Consider the following 20,753-nt stretch of genomic DNA (forward strand, 5'->3'; position numbering starts at 1 on the left):
TAAACTACTAAATTTGGTAACACTGGACTGAATGATAAAACTACAGAAAACAAGCATTTCTTTGGAGTTTTAAGGTCTTAAGAATTAAGGCCTACTGTGATATGGTGTTTCAGACTCGTTTCCCATATATAATGATTATTATATAATCTTCCTAATACAATTCTGATTAGGATAAATGTACATAGGTCTATAATATCTCTGTGCCATAGCCATAATGGGTGTAAACTGTGTGGTGCAGACAAACACAAACAACTCCTCCGCGCGCTTTCTACTGTTCAGCGTGGAGTGGGCGGAGCAAAGAGAACGTGGGGGTGTGGTCGCCGTGCAGCAGCCTTAAAGACACGTGTTGAGCCAAAAAGCGTGGAGTTCTGAAAAACCACGAGGGAGTTGTGTGGGATCACGGAAGAATCGCAAAATAAAGTCTTCGTCACACTGGACTATGCCATCCTACGCACTCAATCAGTTCATTGATCTGGATGATGTCCTGTGCAAGGTATATTTAGCGTTATGAGTGTAAAAACTACAGTGTGATCGTTTTGAGACAGGTGTATTAGCGCATGCATCAGTCATGTTTTTAGGGGCGGTTATTTATTTTCCACAATGCGTTTGAATGCATTCTGTAGGAAACGTATAATGCCTCATGCAAACGTTTTCTTGTAAGGTTGGCAATCGTTGGTCGAATCAATTAAACGAAATTCAGCGTGCTAGAAACTTCCCAACTTGGGAGGGAACGTGGGCCACGAGCGAGCGCCTTTGCAATCAGCCATTATGATAATGCTGTGCTAGTTTTGCATGTGCGAAGCTTTAACAGAACTGTGTGTAAACACCACTGCTTTTGTCATTGTTGAGATTTTAGAGCGCAAACATTTGAACTCCGTTTGGTTTTTAAACGTAAACAAGTTGAGTCCCCGGAGTTGTAAAATAACTGCTGCAAAGGTGTTTTTTTTTTCTCTTCGGGTTAATGTGAATCTAAAAAAAGGGAATAGGAAGTAACCGTTAGCTGACATGTTTTGTGTTTTTATTTTTATTTATGGTTTTATTCAATTATACTTGGGAATGAATGTGTTCGACTCGTACACGAATCGTTCTAATGAGTCGGTTCACTGAAACCTGTCGAAAACAACTGAAACATGGTTGCAAAAAGTGAATCGGTGGCATGAAAAAGAGGGGAAAAAAAGTTAAAACTAAGACAAAATGTGCATATGTATCGCTTTTTATTAGAATGTTAGGAACCACGAGAATCGTTTTTTGAACCGGTTCTTTTGAAAGCCTTTTACAAAAATGAGTCCGACTCCCTTCCACTGCATCTGTAGGAATGACCTGCCTGCTGTTTTAAGTGAAACTGCCTGTCTTTGTCATCTACTTCAAGTTGTCTAACCCTTTTTTTTGTGTTTTTTTTTTTCTTTCCTCCCAGCACCTTTTAAATCTTGATCTTCGAGAGCCAATGAATCCCTCACACACAGCTGCTGTTGGATATGGGAAGCCTGACAGTCCCTGCACCCTTTCCTCCACCAGTTCAGGACTTTCTATTGACAGCATTGAGAGTGGAATCATGACCACAAGCCACTGGGGTCCCCAGAAAGCATCGCCTCGGTCAAAGTGGAGCAAGATGTCCTTTTGGTCGGAGCGCTCCGTTAGCATGGTGGAGGGTGACACTGGAAGTCTGGGTTGGTCTTCTGCTGAACCCGGCCATTTAAAGGAGTCTTCAGTCACGTCCGGCGCCGTTTCCCTCTCCGGCTCCACGTCTTCGTTCTCTGTGACCTCTTCGCGCTATAAGACGGAGCTCTGCCGCACGTTCGCAGAAAGAGGCCTGTGCAAATACGGCGGCAAGTGTCAGTTTGCGCACGGCCCCGAAGAACTCCGAGACCTCAACCGTCACCCGAAATACAAGACCGAACCCTGCCGCACTTTCCACTCCATTGGCTTCTGCCCCTATGGCATCCGCTGCCACTTCGTGCACAACGCTGAAGATGATCACGCGCAATCCCGACCCCAGACCTGCAACCCGACTATCCAGCGGCCCCCCCTCCTCAAGCAGAGCTTCAGCTTCGCCGGCTTTCCCACAACTCCCCAACCTCTAGAAGCCCCCCTAGCGCCTTCCTCGTTCCTGTGTGCACCTTCGGTTTCGACTCCAACGTCGGCCGTCATGTCCGATCTTCTCTCCCTGGCCTTCCCCGATATAGACCCCAACACTCTTCTAGACCAGGCCCGAGACTTGCACCCTCAGTTTCTGCCGTCTCCTGACTCTGGCTACTCGCACTCGGGACTGACGCCCACTTTGTCACCCACCCGGCCCGCTCCTTCCCAACCTGAGGTCTGCTCGCGACAGAGTCCCACTGGCGGGGGTTCCCTAGGTCTCCGAAGTCTCTCTCACACCTCTCTCTCAGACCACGAGGGTGGCAGCTGTTCTTCATCCAGCAGTACGAGCGGCTCCGAATCCTCCTCGGGACCCGAAGCCAGCGGGCGCAGGCTGCCCATCTTCAGCCAGCTTTCGGTGCCCGATGACAGCATCTTCAACGAAGGCAGCGACTCTGGCGCAAGCTTCTTCCTGTAGACTGTCGCTCCTCGCAAGGACTGAACCGTATACTGCGGTATACCTACTGTATTATTCAGCCGATACTTGAGATTTTATTTAAGTGAAACGACATGCATACGGTTTGAAGGTAGTGAATGTTGAAATGGTTCTTAAAGTGGGGTTTCATGTGCTTTTTAAGGGGAGCGATTCACCAGGTTTTATTTTTTGTTTTGATGACTGGAAAAGATAAGTGGGGAAAATGATTAACTTGAAAACCTGCAAAGTTCTGGCGTCAACGTGTGGTTTGGTAACGCATGAAGCTGTTAACTTTTAGGACGCATTTAGCAATCAGCTATTTACAAGGTCGTACTGAAATGGCCAAAGAGAGGTTATGACCAGGTCTTAAAGATCCTTTTCAATATTTGAGAAACTCCTTGTACTCTTCCTAACTAGAGACCAGAATTTACTTTTTCTTTTTTTACTCCGCCGTTCATGTACTACCATCATAAACCGACGGTTTCTGGATGTTTTGATGTTAGATATGAAATTATTTGGTTGTGCTAGTCTGAAATATCGGTTTGAGTTCTTCCAGCTTTTTTTATTTATTTTTTTGACATCAGCGTTTGGTTCGTTCCCAGACCTACTTGCCTTAAATTTCCGAGGCTCTGTACGCGGGCCTCTGGAAGTGCACAGCTGGAACTTTCCTCTGAATGAGTTGCCTGTGTCATAGTTTTTTGATTGTGTAGCTGTTATTAATGTAAGTCTAGGCAAATCAGTTTATTACTCTACAAGCCTTTAGTGGCCTTGTGTTTGGTTTAGTCGTTTTTAGAGCTGGTTCTGATATGGGTCCCTTTTTTGCATCTGATTGTCTGAAATATGCCTTTTGTTGGCTTCGTTTCATGATGGAGAGTTTCAAGTAACTTAATTTTTCCTTTTTATTTATTTTATTGTATTTATAGAAAACATGTTTTTTGATAACGTTTGTATTAAGGTTAATATATTGATTTCTTCTCCCTGCTGCCATTCCTATTTTGTACTGAAAATAAACCCTGTTGTTGAACATTGACTCTTGGCGTTTCTCTTTATTGATTTCCGTGGATGGTTCTCCCAAAAAGTACGGGTAGGGTAATCCTCACTATACTCACATTATTCCAAATTGTTTTTTTTTTTTTTTTTATAGAGCGAAACGAGTGTTTTGATCAGATTTTTTTCATATGATGAAAGTTTAAAAAGGTCAGAAACCACAAATGAAACCATTGATGTTCATTGATCTTGCAGTCTAATCTTTTATTGTTTTAAGGAATGCACTTCTCCCAGTGTTTGAAAGAAAATAATTTACAAAATGCTGAATGCTTGCAAAAGAGTCGGACCCAAATTTGTTCTTTTCTGCCAAAAAAAAAAAAACATTGACCTGGAATTGATTTGTTGTACAATAAATAACACTTAGCATTTTAGGACTTTTTGAAGTAGTTCATCCATAGGCATTTATGACTTTATTTGCTAATTTGTGCTTTATCTTATCAGTGCTGTGGGTTTGTTGGTCCTTGATTTATTGTGGATCGTTGTTGGGGGAGGTGTGAGCAGATCACATCTAGTATGGAAAGGAGACATCCTTTTGTTTTAGCTGGTTAACCCCGCATTTGCCTATCCTTTAATGTATTAACAGGCCGGTGGTGAAAGTGTATTTTTTTTTTTTTTTTTTTTTTAATGGCCTGTGGCTCTACCATGAAACTTTGCTATATAAAGCACATTTGGTAAAAAACATTTACATTCTCTTCATTTCTCCCACCTTATTTTTATTTTACCTTGGTATACGAGGGTCTTGTTGGTGTTATGAAGAGTTGAAACTGAATCCCACGAGAGCTTTTGATAGTTAAGTAACAAGAAACTGATTCTGTTCACTATTCACTTGTCAGAGAGGACAATGGTTCAGGGAGGCGTCCTTTGAGAGAGGAGAACCAGGGAAAGGGTTAAAACTGTCTTACTGTTCTCTATTGTGCGTGGGGAAGATTCTCCCACATCACCCAGTGAGTTTTGACAAAGCCAAGCGCATTCTCACACACGGCCCGGATCATATGGAATCCCAAGCAGATGGCAACATTCACTGGGACTGCGGGTCCAACATATGCTCTCCAGGCTCTTGTGTCGAATGGGATCTGTGAGCGGAAAGAGCTGGGGGTGGGGAGCTCAACCTGGCTACTGTAAGACAATGGGACAGGGAAAGAAACTCTTGCAAAGTTTTTAGGATGAAACATTCTCAGACAAAAAAAAAAAAAAAAACCTTGACTGATATCTTCATGTTTGCAATGGTTTATCTGTAACTAGTTGTGTTTACATTTGCATTCAAAGAGGTACTTAAAAAAAAGATTAATAGAAGTTGGTTAAATATGGGGACACAAAACTCTGAAAACCACTAAAATCACACATAGTAAAGCAGAATGTTACATTTTTATTTTTTTATTATTTAGTTATATTTATTCATTTCAAGTTCTGTCGGCCAAAATGATACATTTCTATGCTGTTTTGAAGTAATACATGTCTAAATAAATTACAGTAACTTTTTAATAAAATTGTAAAAAAAAACACTAATATATATATATATATATATATATATATATATATATATATATATATATATATATATATTAGTGTTTTTAATTTTTTTGTATATATATATATTAAACAATTTAAAATAACTCTTTTTATATATTTTATTTCTTTACATATTTATTTTATATATTTTGCTGTCTTCATCTGTAAGTCGCTTTGAATAAAAGCGTCTGCTAAATGAATAAATGTAAATATAAATGTAAATTATTCTTGTGATGCAAAGCTGAAATATTAGCATCATTACTCAAAAAAAAAACATTTCAGTGTTGTGCTCATTGAATTTTGTGGACACTTTCTTCCCATTAACAGATGACCGAGACTGTTATTATTACATGCATCATACTTTCTGTTCCACTTAAGAATCATAGTCATAAAGAATAATAAAGAAAACAAGGTTTAAATAATTCCTCTTTACCGCCGAATACAACCAAACAACCAGCAGAGGTCAGCAGAGTCTTACAAATACACCCCGTGTGTTCCAAACAAACGCTGCTAATTCTCCATTACTAAAATGCTCACCTCACAGTAAATAGCTTGTAACAGACTGTTCTTTCATCTACTGTAGTTTATTATAATTCATCTTCTATAGCTGAAATGGCACAGCGGCCTACAGACACAGCATATTTCCTCATGACAAACATGACAGTGAGCAGGAAGCTGCCGCTCAGCTGAAACGGCAGACAGCATGTTCCAGGTATTTATTCATATTAAAATAAAAGTAATCGATATTGTATATTTGCACTGTAATCATTCATGTTTAATTTGTATCACAGTTGTGGCGTTGGAATATTATTTATGGGGAATCCCCATCCTCAAATATCCCATGAGGCCTTTCAGATGAGTGGCGAGACGTCTTCAGATTTACATCTACATGTTCTATAACGTTTATTAATTCCTCAAGGAAGGTCTGAACTGCAACAGTATACAAATATAGACAGTGCGGGACCGTATGACAGCAAAAAAAAACTAAACACACACACAAAAAAAACCTGGCTCATGTTTTCATTAATGTCACAACTGGTCAGTTTCACTTCTCTTTCCTGCTTGCTTCATTTCCTCCAAAAAAAATTAATAAAAAAAATAAAAAAATAGAGGAAGTGCCTGTGGCCTGAGACACAACTAACATTTCAGAACCCAAGAGGCTTTTGTAATCACGTTGTCAAACCTATGTTTGAAAGGCTAGGAGGTTATGTGTTTTTGTAGAAAATCAGAGAAGAGCTGTATTATAGGACCAGGAAAAATAGAGAATTTGGAAATCACATGGTTTCCTATTGAGATTTCAGGAAGGATCATTCACATAACTACACTATTCTTTCCCATAAAAGTTTTGGATATCCAGTCATCCTTTTTTTTTTTTTTAGGGTGTTGTTTTAAATAACAAGGGTGGACATAAATTTCCCACTTTCTGGTGTTCTTGGAAACCTACCAGTTATTTCAGCTGTGGGTGTTTGAGAGTCAGGGGAAAGACATTTTTTCATTGTGCTACTTGCAAAAGACAGTGATTTAAGAACATTGTTTAAGGACTTACTAAACAGTTGTGAATAAAAAAAAAAGAAAAAGAAGAAAAAAAGAAAAAGAAAACTGCTCCCTCTCAGGGGAAGGCCGATTGAGTAACTCTGAATGAACTGGATGTTTCCAAATGGTCTTTCCAAGGTTTGGAGGTCAGTTCCCTGAGAATGAACAGAAAGCACAAACATCCCTTTAATCCCAGATTAATCAAATCTATCTGTCCAACTGAAGTGACAATAAAATAAAAGTACTTTGCATTCAGAACATGCTGCTCAGCATCCTATGGAGGCCAAAATAAATCGCAGGAGCTGTTGTGTCTTCTTTTTAACCATGCAGCCAACTTTCTGAGTGATTGGTGTGATTTTATATTCAAGATATTCAAAATAAATACACAAATTAAATCAAACCATGACAATGAATGCATTTAAATAACAAACAAACACAAATGAATAAATAAATGGTAAAAAAAAGAAAAAATAATTAAATTAAAATTAAATTAATTAAATTAAAATAATACAAAATGACCACAACAATAAAATTAAATAATAAAAAGTATATAATAATTCATAATATAAATATAAAGATGAATAAATGAAATAATCAACTCAAATAATTAGCTCTAATAAGTTATAATGTCTACTATTAATTGTTGACATCGTTATATGATTTTAATTGCTGACGTGGCACAGGCCAGACTCACAAAACCACTTACTTTTCACAACAGGTTGATTTTATATTATATACAGTAATAGTCTATAATTAAGTATATTTTAACTCTAACTCTATGCCTTAAAGTCATAAGATACCAGCATGTAGCACATTTGTGAGAAGTAGACCAAAACAAATCAACAAAGCATTCGGATCTTGATGCCTTTCCCTTTTGGGAAACAAAATCTGGTAATCTTTGAGGTTTTATGTGTTTTGTGGAGGGAGAGGAAATCAGGCCACAGATGGAGGCAGCAAAAGGGTGGAAAGCAAAGGGAGACTGCTGGTGTTTTCAGAGCCTCTCTGGGCTCAATGGCACTCTTTGTGATCCTGTCACAGCTCCACATCCCACATGTGTTTCAGAAGCACCAGTCCTCTCTCCCCTGCTGACGAAAGCACTTTAGGAAAGCAAGAGAGCGAGAGAGAGCGGCCTCAGAAGTACAGGTCTCCGAACCCCTAGGTGTTTTTAAAGCACAATCACATTTCAGTGCATGTGTGGATTTGTCCTGGTGTGCAAGGCTTTGAAAACGGACACACAATTATGCTTCTGATCCACCGTGTGAAAACATGCTTTCCGAAATGCGTGCTTGTTGTATACATGTCAAACACTTAAACAGAAAACTCCCTCACAGAACAGTGCTCTTTTTAAAACTGTAATCAGGTCTTGAGTTTGATTTTATACATTCCCAGTGGATATAACATTTTATTTTATTTTATTTTACAGATACTACATTAGTACATCGTATTTTTGTTTCGTTGACTGTTTCATGTTACAAATGCAGTCAAATGACTATGCATTTCCCCCAATAATAAATAATAATAATTCCCCATAGATAGTGACATTTACATTTAATATTAGTATTTAATACAATCTGTATCATCTTAAGAAAATAAAGTAGCACGAAATAGTACAGCCAGATCAGATAAAGCCATGTGTCAGTATATTTATATATAAATTCCCAAACATATATAACATTACTACAATTAATTAACCCATTAGTTCATTTACTTATGAATATCTACTACTACTACTACTTATTTTTATTATTTATTTATTTATTTATTTATTTTTTTAAGCCAACATTGCACCAAATCGTGGAGAATTGTGATGACAAGTAAAATAAATAAATAAATAAATAAACCCAGAAATAATTGCCATGGTTCTTCTCAAGTGAGTGTTGCAAGCGCTAGCATGCTGCCTAGCAATGAAAGCTTAGTTTCGACTAGAAGACTGTCTGTGTAAACAAAGCCAGAGAAAACAAGAGTAAAGGAAGTGTAGTGTGACCTCACACCTGATGTGAATGAACACGCACATACTGACATCAATCCAAGACACTCTGCGGTGAAGGGAAAGCACTCCTGGATACTAATTTAGGGCACAGATACCACAGTACTGATCTTACTATGACTTTTTTCTCATGAGAACCTGTGGCTCTGAAGGTGTAACCTAATTCAAGTCTTGTCTAGGCCGGTTTTGAAGACATGAGTTTGCCAATATCCTTTGCTGATTCAGTAAAGGATATGAAAATATGAATTATTTCAGGACTGTACTGCTTGCGCTCCCCTCGACAGACAAACTTCCTGTGTGAGTGACTGGCGAACGGTCCATAGACTCGCTGTGACAAAACATGGCTGAAAGCTTTCTTTGAGATCCTGTAATGCCTCTCTAAAGATTTTTCTTGTTACCGTGTTTCCTCAGACGTTTCCTCTCCGACTGCCAGATACTGCAGTAACAGCTAGAATGGAATAGCTTTGCACACTTCTGGAATGGAAAAAAGTCAGAGGTGGTTACATTCGCTCCAGCGCTGAGCAACATAATGGAAGCATGGCATGTGGTTTAAATCAGACGTGCTTTAGTTTGAACGGCGGTGAAAACCTGACCGGCTGGATGTTTTAGACGTGTTTGAGAAATGGCCCTTTACCCCTATATTTCCAGTGGACTAACCTTTTTATTTTGCATAACGGTCTTCATTTAGAATCAGTTCTTCAAAAAGCTCCCCTCAGCCCTCGTCTTTACAATTTTCTTTTTATTATTATTATTATTAAAGCATCATGCATCATTATTTATATTGCTACCGTCAAGGGTTTTTAAAAGTTTCATCCCTTTTGTTTTGACCTGGTGGATAATAAAAAATTCAGAGATTTGGGAGTGGGCTCATTCTACTTGGGGAAGTATGTAAACCAGCAGCTACACAGAACAACTTAGCAACCGTGCCAACAACCATTATGAACACCCGAGCAACCTCATAACAATGCACTGACGTCCAGCATGTGTGGCAACTGCATAGCAACACACTAAGACGCTGGCAACCAGATAGCAACACTTCTACTGAAATTGGTTCTGCAGTCCGAAGGTAAAATATGCCCCAAACTCCGCCCTCAAGCAGGTTGCCAGATTGAGGATTGAGCAACAGGAACAAGCGCAACTGGCAATGGAATTACACTGTAAGCCTTATACTGTAAGTTAATCAGTCGATTTATGCACATATTAATACGTTTCTGGTCATAGAGCCATTTAGATGGATGCTGAGGGTAGGCCGTGTAGAACCGTGGATGGCAGATCCTACAAACGTTCAATGTGTGTTAAAAGTTATAATAAATATTCAGAAGTGTGAACACTTGTCCCGGACTCCAATACTTGTTGGTTGGTGTTTGCAATTAGGCCTACTATTGACAGGGCAGCTGATGAATAATTTGCACTGGTTTAATGCTGAAATAATGGAGACGCTCAGCATACTTAGTTTGCAATGTAGATCCTCAGAGAAAAATATCAATTCTTTTTCCTGGAAGAGGGCTGAGCGAAATTCAAAAGTAGTACATTTCCCCAAAGAAACATTCTGTTCTCCGGCTTATAATACTTAAACCCATAGTTCCTTTTCTATCATTGGTTGGCAGGTAATTTCCACACCAGATCATTTTCAGAGCAGAAGGAAGGAATTTGGCCTTGCCTGCAAAAAGCGTCTGCAGAAAGTGGCTCTTTCAAACTCCACTGACATTCATACTTCCCTCTCAGAATTCACACACCTGTTCAAATAGCCAGCCTCAGTGGCCATAAAGAGGAATTGTTCGCCGCCATACACTTGCAATGTCATGTGCAGTATTTCAGAATCCCCAAGAGAGAACTTATTTTAGACTCAACATAAATAAGATTGTAATGACTTGTTTGAAGTCTGACCATCTGGCCGTATGCTGAGGCTGGTTTCATGTCTCATTCTGAAAGGCTGTTTCACATGCTGCAAAAAAAAAAAAAAAAAAAAAAAAAAACATCATGCCTCAGCAAAGCAATCTGGATGAAGCACATGTCTGGTGTCTGAGTTTCTGCCTGACTATTAAACAGAGTTTGGTAATATGTTGGTTAGCAGGTGTCTTTTTTTTTATTATTATTAATGTTCATTTCAGTTTAAGTTGTAGTTGGTATATCAAGTTAAATCAATCAATCAATCAATCAATCTATCTATCTATCTATCTGTTAAAATTTTAACTTAACTGTACGAACCCTGGAACCTTCATATAATACAAATTATTAATTTAATTTAATTACATTTTTAACCAATCTTTAAATGCATTTTAAAATACATTTTCTAAAAACAATATAGATTATAAATAAATAAATATGATATAAATAAAATATGCATCTTTATAATACTATAAAAATGGCAAATAAACATATGAGGAAATATGAATGATCAAACTAAAACTAATTGCAAATATATATATACAAATCTTTTAAAAACCATACTATATAAAAAGTGATGTTACGTGATGATTATATATATATATATATATATATATATATATATATATATACATATATATATATATATATATATATATATATATACATATATATATATATATATATATATATATATATATATATATATATATATATATATATATATATATACATATATATATATATATATATATATATATATATATATATATATATATATATATATATACAATTGTACAATTGATACATAATGAGGGTTTAATGAGTATAATTAAATGTAATGACTATATCAACCAGCTGACTCATCATAAATGAGTATTGTGAAGTGTACTGCAGTCATAACTTACCTGACAATTGTCTAGTTATTAAGCTAATTACCAGTAGATTCGTAACTAATTCATCGTTCCTGAAGTATAGTCATGTATTTTGTAACCCTCCCTGAGCATGTTTCAGACATGACATCATTTAGTGCCAATATACTTTTGTTCAGTCCTTCATAGTTTTATAGCGCTTTTTATTGATTTCCTACACACTGATTAAATCCTAATATGGGAATAAAACAGTTCTGCAGATGTAAAACTTTTGCGTTATCTTTCACAGGGGAACCCGAAACAGAAAGCAGCAGAAGTTCTGCACTTTTGAGTAAGAGAACAATAACTGTTCTTTTATGTTGAGACTTACGCGGTTGTTTTGTGCTTTTACACAAAAAACATGATGCACATTTCTACAAGTGCAAGAATGTGTCTAAAACTATGACTATTATCTTCCTCACTATCATAAACTTTTCTTTGCTACAAATTGCTACAAAAAAAGTGTTTCAGATTAATATATTTGCAAAAATGTCAATTTGTCGCACTGTGCAACTTGTTTAACTTTAATATCTGAAAAACATAACCTAAGATTCTTATACACAGTATTTTGAAATGTAAGTCAGAAGTTTAAATTTAAGTACATTGCATTTAACAACAAAAAAACTAAATCCATCACTGATAATCAGCCAGTCGAATGATTATTATAAGTCATTAGACATTATTTTGGTACTTTTTATCAGAGTTTAGGATTACTATGATAATTTGTCATAAAAAAGACACATATGACCAGCTTTGTTGTTTTGTAACAAGATTTGTTTTTCATTGTGTTATGCAATAATAATAAAAATGAAAGCTATAACAACAACAATTATTATTTTTGTTGCTGCTACTAATACTACTTCTAATAATAGTTTGTTTTTATTATTGTTGTTTATGTGTATTATTATTGTTTTGTTAACAGCAACAACAACAACAACAACAACAACTTTTATTGTTGTTACTTCTATGACTACTACTACTACTACTACTACTACTACTACCACTACTAATAATAATTTATAATTAATAATTACAACACAGATAATTAGGTTAATTGTTTTATCTATCTATCTATCTATCTATCTATCTATCTATCTATCTATCTATCTATTTATTATTATTATTATTATTATTATTATTATTACTTCTGGTTGTGTCTATTCAGGGTTAAATCCAAGTACTTTTTGAGGCCATTAACTGATAAAAAAAAAGAAAAGAAAAAAAAAAACTGTTAATCAATACAAAACCGTAATTTATAAATCATTTCTGATGTCTAAATATGTTGCTTAATATATCAATTACAAAGGCAACAGGAAACTGGATTAAAGATTGATTTTCTTCTGAAAGCTTCGTGAAGGAAAAGAGGGAAATGCTTGTGGACTGACGTCAACAGCCAGCAGTGGAAGTGCCTTCCTTTTTTAGACATGCTTTCTCTTCGGTACATTCCTCACTCCAGCAGCGCTCATCCAGCAGTCTCAGCGAGGAGAGGTCCTGCTTGCTTGTGACGCGAAAACACAGACAGTGATGGGAAAGATGAGGAAAATCCCCCTCTTAATCCTTACTTTTACTTTGACCTTTACCCTCTGGCCATGGCAGGGTGTGGTATGGTTACATAAAGCCTTAGCATATAACTATCACAACTGGATCTGTGAGTTCATACTTTTGCATGGTAAAATCTCTGAATGACATAACATATCCCATCTGATGCACCTGAAGGGCTTAAATCATATTTTCGAAAATAGGCATGTTTTACAGGAAGTTTTCATAGGATTGTAACATTGCAAATGGAAAACTCCCTCCAGTTAGCAGCGAGAATACTTTACCACAGATGCAAGGCATTTGGCAGCGAGCGACTGTGATTTAAGCAATCTCTCACTCGGCTCTCATATTTTCGGCCACATGTGTTCCTTCCACGCTCCTTGCTTGGGATCTGACCTCATCTTGTTCTTGGCGGGCGAATCCCTGACAGGCTTAGACAGCAACTTGCACGGGCAGAATAAAAGCCAGATGCGTTTCCATGACGCTGCGCACGTCTGCTCCGAGCGGGAGTTGTGCAATTCCCTTTATGCTACTTGAAGCAGAAAAGCAATTTCCACAATCTTAACCTTGCCCCCGCAAAGAGATTTTACAGCGCAAAACCTGAAACCACGTGGATAACGTGAAACCCTCGTAGAACTTCCTGCAAACTGAATATTGCCTTTAACCTGATTGTATTCCTTAAACAACTATTCCGGGTTCAATACAAGTTCATTAGATGGTTCATCTGCACAAGTTCATTGTGTCTTAATATTGATTATAAATATAATACATTTATCTTTCATTTTCTTTCTAGCAAACATCTGGGATGCAATGGAAGTGAATCCATGTTAAAATACTGTATGCATTGTTTCAACAGTATGGCCACAAGTCACAAACAATATGAGTGTTAAAATGAAAAAAAACATTAAAATTTTAATGTGGAAAAATTACTTACTAACCATTTCTGTGTAAAATTATACCCGATACAACTTGGGTTCACAATGTAATGCTGTAAACCCCAAAATGGACATAAGTTTACAACACAAGATTTTAAAGTGCTGTTAATAAATTAGAAGTTTATTCTTATAAAACACTGATCCAATTTACTGCCATTGTAAGGGCCTTAGTGTTATCAACAATTTTATATATTCTGTTGATTGAGCTTTATTTGTCTTGAATGCAGATCAGAATTATTTAAGGCAAGTTTTAACATTTTAAAGTGCCTTATTTTATTTTTTTTTAATTGCGCTTTACATCCATTGTAAGTGCCTTACTTGAGTTTTGCCTTGGTTTTAACCATAACAAATTGACATTTGTGGTAAACAATATTGTTCCATAATGCTGTCGGCTGAATTTTATTTGTATTAAAAACAGATCATGATATTCTTTTAAGGCAAATTTTAACATTTTAAATTGCTTTATGAACTCTGTAAGCTCTGTAACTTTTTTGCACTTTGTTTATTTATTTATTTTTATTAAATGCTGTCGATTTATCATTTCTATTGTCCCCAGACCCGAAAATGTATTTAATGCAAGTTTTAAGAGATCTTAAAAATATTTCATATAAGTTTTACTTCAGGAAAGTTGCTCCATTTACTTCCATTGTAAAAGTTTAGCTTTTATTTGTAAAGTTTTTTATTGTTTTTGTTTTGTTTTTTATAAAGAAAACAAGAAAAGTCTAAATGTCTTTGTGGCAATCAGCATTATGCCACAAATGCTATCAGCAGAGCTTTATTTGTATTGAACCCGACCTTTAAAATCAAGTCCACTGACATTCTCGATTGCTTGGATCAGGCCGTTTTTGTGGTAATTTGATAAGGCGAGCTCATAAAATCTAACCGATGAAACATTAACAGTAGTCTGCGCTCCGTTTTCTTTGTCATTCCTATTCATCATGCAGTCAGCGAACATAAATGTATTGCAACAAGCAGGTTAAACATTAGACATCCAGGCTGTCACTAACACTGGGAATTGTGCCTTGAGACAGGTTCGTACGCAGGGTGAAAGGTTAAAGTACTTTATAAACCACTATGGTCTGTTGAACATTGATAGAAAGGGTTGGACGGCTAACTTACCAAGAACAAATTCTGTCATGGATTTTGTTTCGAACAATAGCTTTGCACATTTATTGTCTAAACAGTAAAGTTATGTCATACCGTCAGTTCAGAAATCATGAATTCCAGATTAATCCTGAGACTTCAAGTAAAAGGAAATCAACAAAACCACAGTTTTTAAGTGTGGTTGTTGCCATAGTAACCTGGTGAAAACTTTTTGTTGTGCTCTACTTCCTTTTTTTTTTTTCTTTGTTGCTTATGAGACCTGCTTCCTCATCGCTTTTCAATGCACTGCTGTTTATTGAATTAAATTTCACATTATATGAACATCTTATTAGGTTTCTTTTCACTTGTGCTCCTAAATGTCCCCAGATAATCAAGATTCAGGGGATTCTTATGCAGTAATCTATACATCAACCATTAAAACTCATGCTGGTTAACTATCAATCAGAATCTCAGGGCTACGCTACATGTGCCAAAATCTCCCATCGTTTCCTTACCCTCATGTCGTTTCAAACCTTTATGCTTTACTTCTTCAATAGAACATAAAAGAAGATATTTTGAAGAATGTAACCAAACCAAACAGTTTACGGTAGCCATTGACTTCCATAGTATTTTTATTTATTTATTTATTGTTTCCCATAGACGTTAATGGCTACCATCAGCTGTCTGGTTACCAAGACTCATACATGTTTTAAACAGCTTGAGGGTAAAATGATGAAATCATTTTTATTTTAGGTTGAACTATCCCTTTTGGTTTTGAGTGCACATCTTGTTCAAGGAAACACCAAAAAGGATGGATATAATCTACGTTAGAGTATATTTAAACGTATAAAGGTGTGATAACACCATAGTATACCATAAATATAGAGGTTAGTGTTATAAGTTATTTAATGTGTGGCCTTTTGTAACTATCTACTTCCTCATCAAAACTACCGACTCTATTTGGAGAACTGTGTGTTTCCATATATTTTTTGAAACGGAAACAAGTCAAGAGGAGCTAAAAAAAAAAAAAAAAAACAGTGTGTCCGACTGTTTGCTACACAGTATATATTATTACAAGAATAATCTGGTTTTAATCTGTTTTTACTTTTATAAATTAGTCACCCATGACTAAAACAAAGCAAACCTGTTGAATAAAAGTGACTTTTTTTTAACAAACTCCCATTCGAAATTAGCAGGGCGTACAGTATGAGCTGATAAAATAAGCTTCTTTTCTACCCGGGGAGAGCTGTCGGGGCACAGAATTATTAGTAAACAGTGAGGTAATCACGAGCCACTTACTGTTATTGCACATCTCAGCTCTGGCTTTACTGTGCTGCATAACAGCTGCCACTGTTTGTTGTGTGAAGCGCACCAATGGCGTCCCAAAGCACGCTGAAACGTTGAAAGAAGAGAGAGGGAGAAGACGGGCCTTTTGTGTGTTCGTCTGGTTATTTGCTTTTGCTGGACTCCCACTGTTGTTATGGTTACACATCCTGTGTGTGTTCTGGCGCAGTGAAACGGACTATAAAGTTCATTTAACTCTTAAATGTGACAACGGCTTCTACGCCGCAAATGCTTGCATACCCAGAGAGCTGTCAGATGGAATGATGGGGCAGTTTTCTTGTCAATTTAATCAGATTTTCCTGTGGCATTTGGCGGGGGCCCACACTTCCTGATTCGGACCACACTGCGACACGATATCTTAAAGTGCCATCTTCCCACACATGACACCGTTATGTTTATTTTGAGTTATGGTGGTCGTTATTTCTATCTTTAACTCATCAGAATGAAGATACGTTGTGGAGTGTGAGAATGTGATGATCCGACTATGTTTTTAGCTAAAGCACTTTTAGGGTGGATCACAGAGGTGGGGTCTTTTTTATATTTCATCATTACATATGCCTTGTACCAACATGACAGAGGACAGAAATAGCCACTTGTACTTTTTTGAAGAAGAGAAGGTGGATAACTTTTTTAATTTTTAATTTTTATTCCTTACATATTTATATACTATGGCCTAAACAAGGCGACGTATTAAAACTACATTTTTAACATTGAAACTGTCACCAAATGACAAATGTGGAACATACTGTTGAAAAGGTATCTTTGTGAAGCTTTGAAACTGTATGCACTGTCAAAAGCACTATACGAATGGTTTTAAGTCATCTGATCGGGTTGCACAATAAACATACAGTGTTTGCATATTGGGATGTATTGTAGTATGTTTGCACTGGTTTATGAAAAGGTTAGGAGATCGAGGCTCTGTTCCAGTTAAACATTAAAAGTTACAACACAAGTATAGAGGAAAAAAATGGGCAAACAGTTCAAATGTATTCAGGTTCCTAATTCTTTAACGTTGAACTAAAGTAGCAGGCAATGTGTAGGTTTATGTAATGCACGACGCTGTCATGCGCCAGTGTTGTGCTCGATAAGATCTTACTGCACTCCATTAAACTGGCCAGCTCACAGATCTCGACGCTGACAACGTCACTGGAAACGCAGGGCAGATTTGATCTCTACACACAGCTATTGGTCGCTTCAGACTTCGTTTTGTCATATGCATAGCTGTTTGGGAGATTCAGGTCAGATCTCGGTGTTGTTGTGTGAAATATCTTCGCGTATGCCAAATATGAGCTTGATCCCGGTCCGAGTATTTACCAAAGAAGCATTTCTTTTTCTTAGGCATGAGATGAAGTGATTTTGAAATGTAGGCGGGCGAGGAACACTGATGGTGATATGAGTTTATATTCTTGTGATTTTGTGGTGCATTGGGTAGAGAAAACATCTAGTTCAGTACAAGTGTTTTTTTTTTTTTTCACAATTTGCATTTATTACATTATTTTGGTCAAATGAACCATTTCCATTATTTTTTTGTCACCAACATGACACACATTGATAAATAAGTAAAAAATACATTGCTATACCTTCAATAAATACTCAATAAATATATTAGTCATGTCTATACAATTAGAAAAAAAAACAAAAAAAAAAAACATTGCAAATGAAGCGAAACTATTCTACAGAAATACTGTACTGTTACAGTCCCTGATAAAAGACAAGTTTCCTTGAGGAAGGACCCAACCAGGGTTGTCAAAACATTAACTCGACAGCTCTTTTCCAATATAAATATATAGGTTGGTTTAGTTTTCTTGTACAAAACAGGTACCTAACATCATAATGCTTTGGTTAAAATGCTACATGGAAACATTCACCCGTTATTGATTTGTAAAGTGCATTCTTTGTGAGTGAATGTACGGTCATTTTCTCAAGTTTATCACATTGTTGGTTGATATAGAAAGGGTGCAAATTCTTTGGGGATCTGACTTGCCCCCCGCCCCCAAAAAGGCAAGAACTTCCTTTGAAAGGGCAACACCCTAATTCACACACTGGATATATGATATATATATATACATACATAATTATATATGCACATATATTACATTTAGTCTTTTCCAAAGCGACTCTAAACCTACGCCAGTAGCATAGGTTATGATATTTTAAGGCACTTCTCTGCAACGCTCACTGCCAAACAACGTTGAAAGCAAGAAAAACATAAGCAAATGGAAGACAATATGACAGAAAATAATACAACGCCGTTATAAAAACAATGCCTGCTTAGGTTTTGGAGGGCAGCTTGGTATAAAAATAATCTGCTTTAACAATATATAATAATAAAAACAATAAATTAACAGTATTAAGACGCGTTGCTCATTATAGCAGACTGGTTGAATGATTGGGAAGGGATGGCGGTAAAGTCCTCAGTCAGACACAGACATCCGCGCGAAAACGGACAGGCGCTTCCCGCTCGAGCCGTCGAAGGAGGGAGACTCGGAGCCGCTCGAGCTGCCGGTGCTGCTGTAACTTTCGCGGTCTGACAGCGAGTCTTCGGAGGAAAAGCGCTGCAGGTTGGCTTTGCTCAGGTCTTCCTTCGCGTACAGCTCGTTGCTGGAGCCTTGGAAGTTATTTCCGTGTCCGCAGACACACCGTGACCGAGGCTCTGGCGCGTTGTTGTAGATATCTCCGGTGCTGTGACGGCTGAAGGGGAACATGTCGCGGGAGGAGTCGCTGAAGACCGGGGACAAGATGTCCGCGGGAGGGGGAGAGACCGAGGCCGCACGGGTGAAGCTCAGGGGCTCGTATAAAGTCGGGGGAGAGTTGCTGCGCGTGAACCCGGCGAAGCTGACGCATTGACGCAGCTGACGCGGGTTCTGCTCGAACGCGTCCAGAGAGTTTTTGTCCTCGTGGATGAAGTGACAGCGGCTTCCGTATGGACAGTATCCAAACTGGTAGAAGGTGCGACAGGCTTGAGTTTTGTATTTGGGATGGCGGTTCAGCCCTCGCAGCTCGCTCTCGCCGTGGGCGAACTGACATTTGCTGCCGTATTTGCAGCTGCCGTGCTCTTGAAAGCTTCGGCACAACTCGGTCTTGTACCGGTTCGAAGGCAGGGGTGCCAGAGGAGGAAATCCGGGCGGTGGGGGGACGTCGTGGGGCTTCATTCTGTTGAAGGTGTCAGTCAGACTCATGGATCGGTCTGCTTTGAGGGGAAACTGCGGTCTGCTGGGCGCTCGGTCGCTCGTGGAGTCCGCCGCCCAGAAGTCACCGGAGAGCCCCTCGGAGCTGATGCTTTTCGGTGCGAACGGGCGGGATAGTTGTAGAAACGGCTCATCTAGCCCAAGGTTGATGAGATTCTGGAAAAAAAAAAGAATAACAATATGAATCAGGAGGATGAAACACACTTGCCAATGCTGACGTGGTCCCAAAATGAAAACAGACAGAACAAAACAAAACAAAACTCAACTAAACTTACCCGTATGAGACTTTTGCCCAGCGTATCGGACATAGTGGAGCTCTGTTGTGAAGGAATGTTGCTGTCTGAAGTCGTGAACGAGCACTGGAAGCGTTATGCTATGTTCATAAGGCTCCAAGTGCATTTTTATGCTCACGAAAGACACGAAAATAACAAAAGTGGGCGGGGCGATAATATTCCCGTATGCCTCTCCCACCTGTAAAGCACGCCTTCAGTGTTTTTAGCTAGTGGCAAAAAAAGAGAAAGAAAGAAAAAAAGAGTTTCAGTTTCACCGACAGCCAAAACAAGAGAGTAGTGTGATTAATTTACAGTAACCTGTGGCGATAACTGCCCCGACAGACGTTTCCCATGGCCTACAGAACCCCATTTGCTTGAGAACGATACTGTTTATGTTTTCCAGCAAGTGTTTTTCTTTCTACATCACAACAGGCTGAAATAATAATAATAATAATAATAATAATAATAATAATAATAATAATTAAATCTATCTATCTATCTATCTATCTATCTATCTATCTATCTATCTATCTATCTACTTGTATGTCTGTCGTAATAAGCTGGAAAATGCACAGTCAGGGGTATTATTACAAAATAAACTTTTCAATAGATCACTCTGTATGATTTGTAATAAGGACCATGCAGCTGCATGTCCTTACATAGTTTCAGGATGTTATTAATGTAAATCGGTGTGGTTTGGTCTTTTTATTCAATAGCACAAGTGTGTAAGACAGCACTATGTTGATGACAGTTGGCTGGGTCCTGGTTTCTTTTTTTGTGGTATCAGTCTGACTCATGTTGTATGAAGGCTCATTTGTGTTGAGAAGGCAAATCATTAGGCAAAAAGTAATTTTGATTAAATAAGGGAGGCCGGGATTAGGAGTCACACTTTTTACACTATTAAAAAAAAAAAAAAAAAAAAAAAAAAAAAAAAAAAAAAAAAAAAAAAATATATATATATATATAT

The 20,753-nt window shown here is 37.6% G+C and overlaps 2 protein-coding genes across 2 annotated transcripts; one reads left to right on the forward strand and one right to left on the reverse strand.

Annotated features, from left to right (window-relative positions):
• Nucleotides 1–325: 325 nt before the first annotated feature.
• Nucleotides 326–3,581, forward strand: LOC128029528 (mRNA decay activator protein ZFP36L1). Its single transcript, XM_052617357.1, has 2 exons — nt 326–493; nt 1,415–3,581. Exons 1-2 carry the CDS (start codon nt 440–442, stop codon nt 2,552–2,554), a joined length of 1,194 nt encoding a protein of 397 aa, XP_052473317.1. The 5' UTR covers nt 326–439; the 3' UTR covers nt 2,555–3,581.
• A 14,203-nt stretch (nt 3,582–17,784) lies between these two features.
• On the reverse strand, nt 17,785–19,946 carry LOC128029460 (mRNA decay activator protein ZFP36L2-like). Its single transcript, XM_052617258.1, has 2 exons — nt 19,790–19,946; nt 17,785–19,670 (listed from the first exon to the last, which is right to left on the reverse strand). Exons 1-2 carry the CDS (start codon nt 19,820–19,822, stop codon nt 18,741–18,743), a joined length of 963 nt encoding a protein of 320 aa, XP_052473218.1. The 5' UTR covers nt 19,823–19,946; the 3' UTR covers nt 17,785–18,740.
• Between the last annotated feature and the right edge of the window lie 807 nt (nt 19,947–20,753).

This window comes from Carassius gibelio, chromosome A15 (assembly GCF_023724105.1).
Source record: "Carassius gibelio isolate Cgi1373 ecotype wild population from Czech Republic chromosome A15, carGib1.2-hapl.c, whole genome shotgun sequence".
NCBI classification, from domain to species: Eukaryota; Metazoa; Chordata; class Actinopteri; order Cypriniformes; family Cyprinidae; genus Carassius; species Carassius gibelio.

Bases quoted from the DNA above. Each gene is read 5' to 3' on its own strand.
- LOC128029528 (XM_052617357.1), top strand. From the start codon at position 440: ATGCCATCCTACGCACTCAATCAGTTCATTGATCTGGATGATGTCCTG. The intron at 494-1,414 runs GTATATTTAGCG...CTTTCCTCCCAG, and splicing joins TGGATGATGTCCTGTGCAAG to CACCTTTTAAATCTTGATCT.
- LOC128029460 (XM_052617258.1), bottom strand. From the start codon at position 19,822: ATGTCCGATACGCTGGGCAAAAGTCTCATACGG. The intron at 19,671-19,789 runs GTAAGTTTAGTT...TTTTTTTTCCAG, and splicing joins TGGGCAAAAGTCTCATACGG to AATCTCATCAACCTTGGGCT.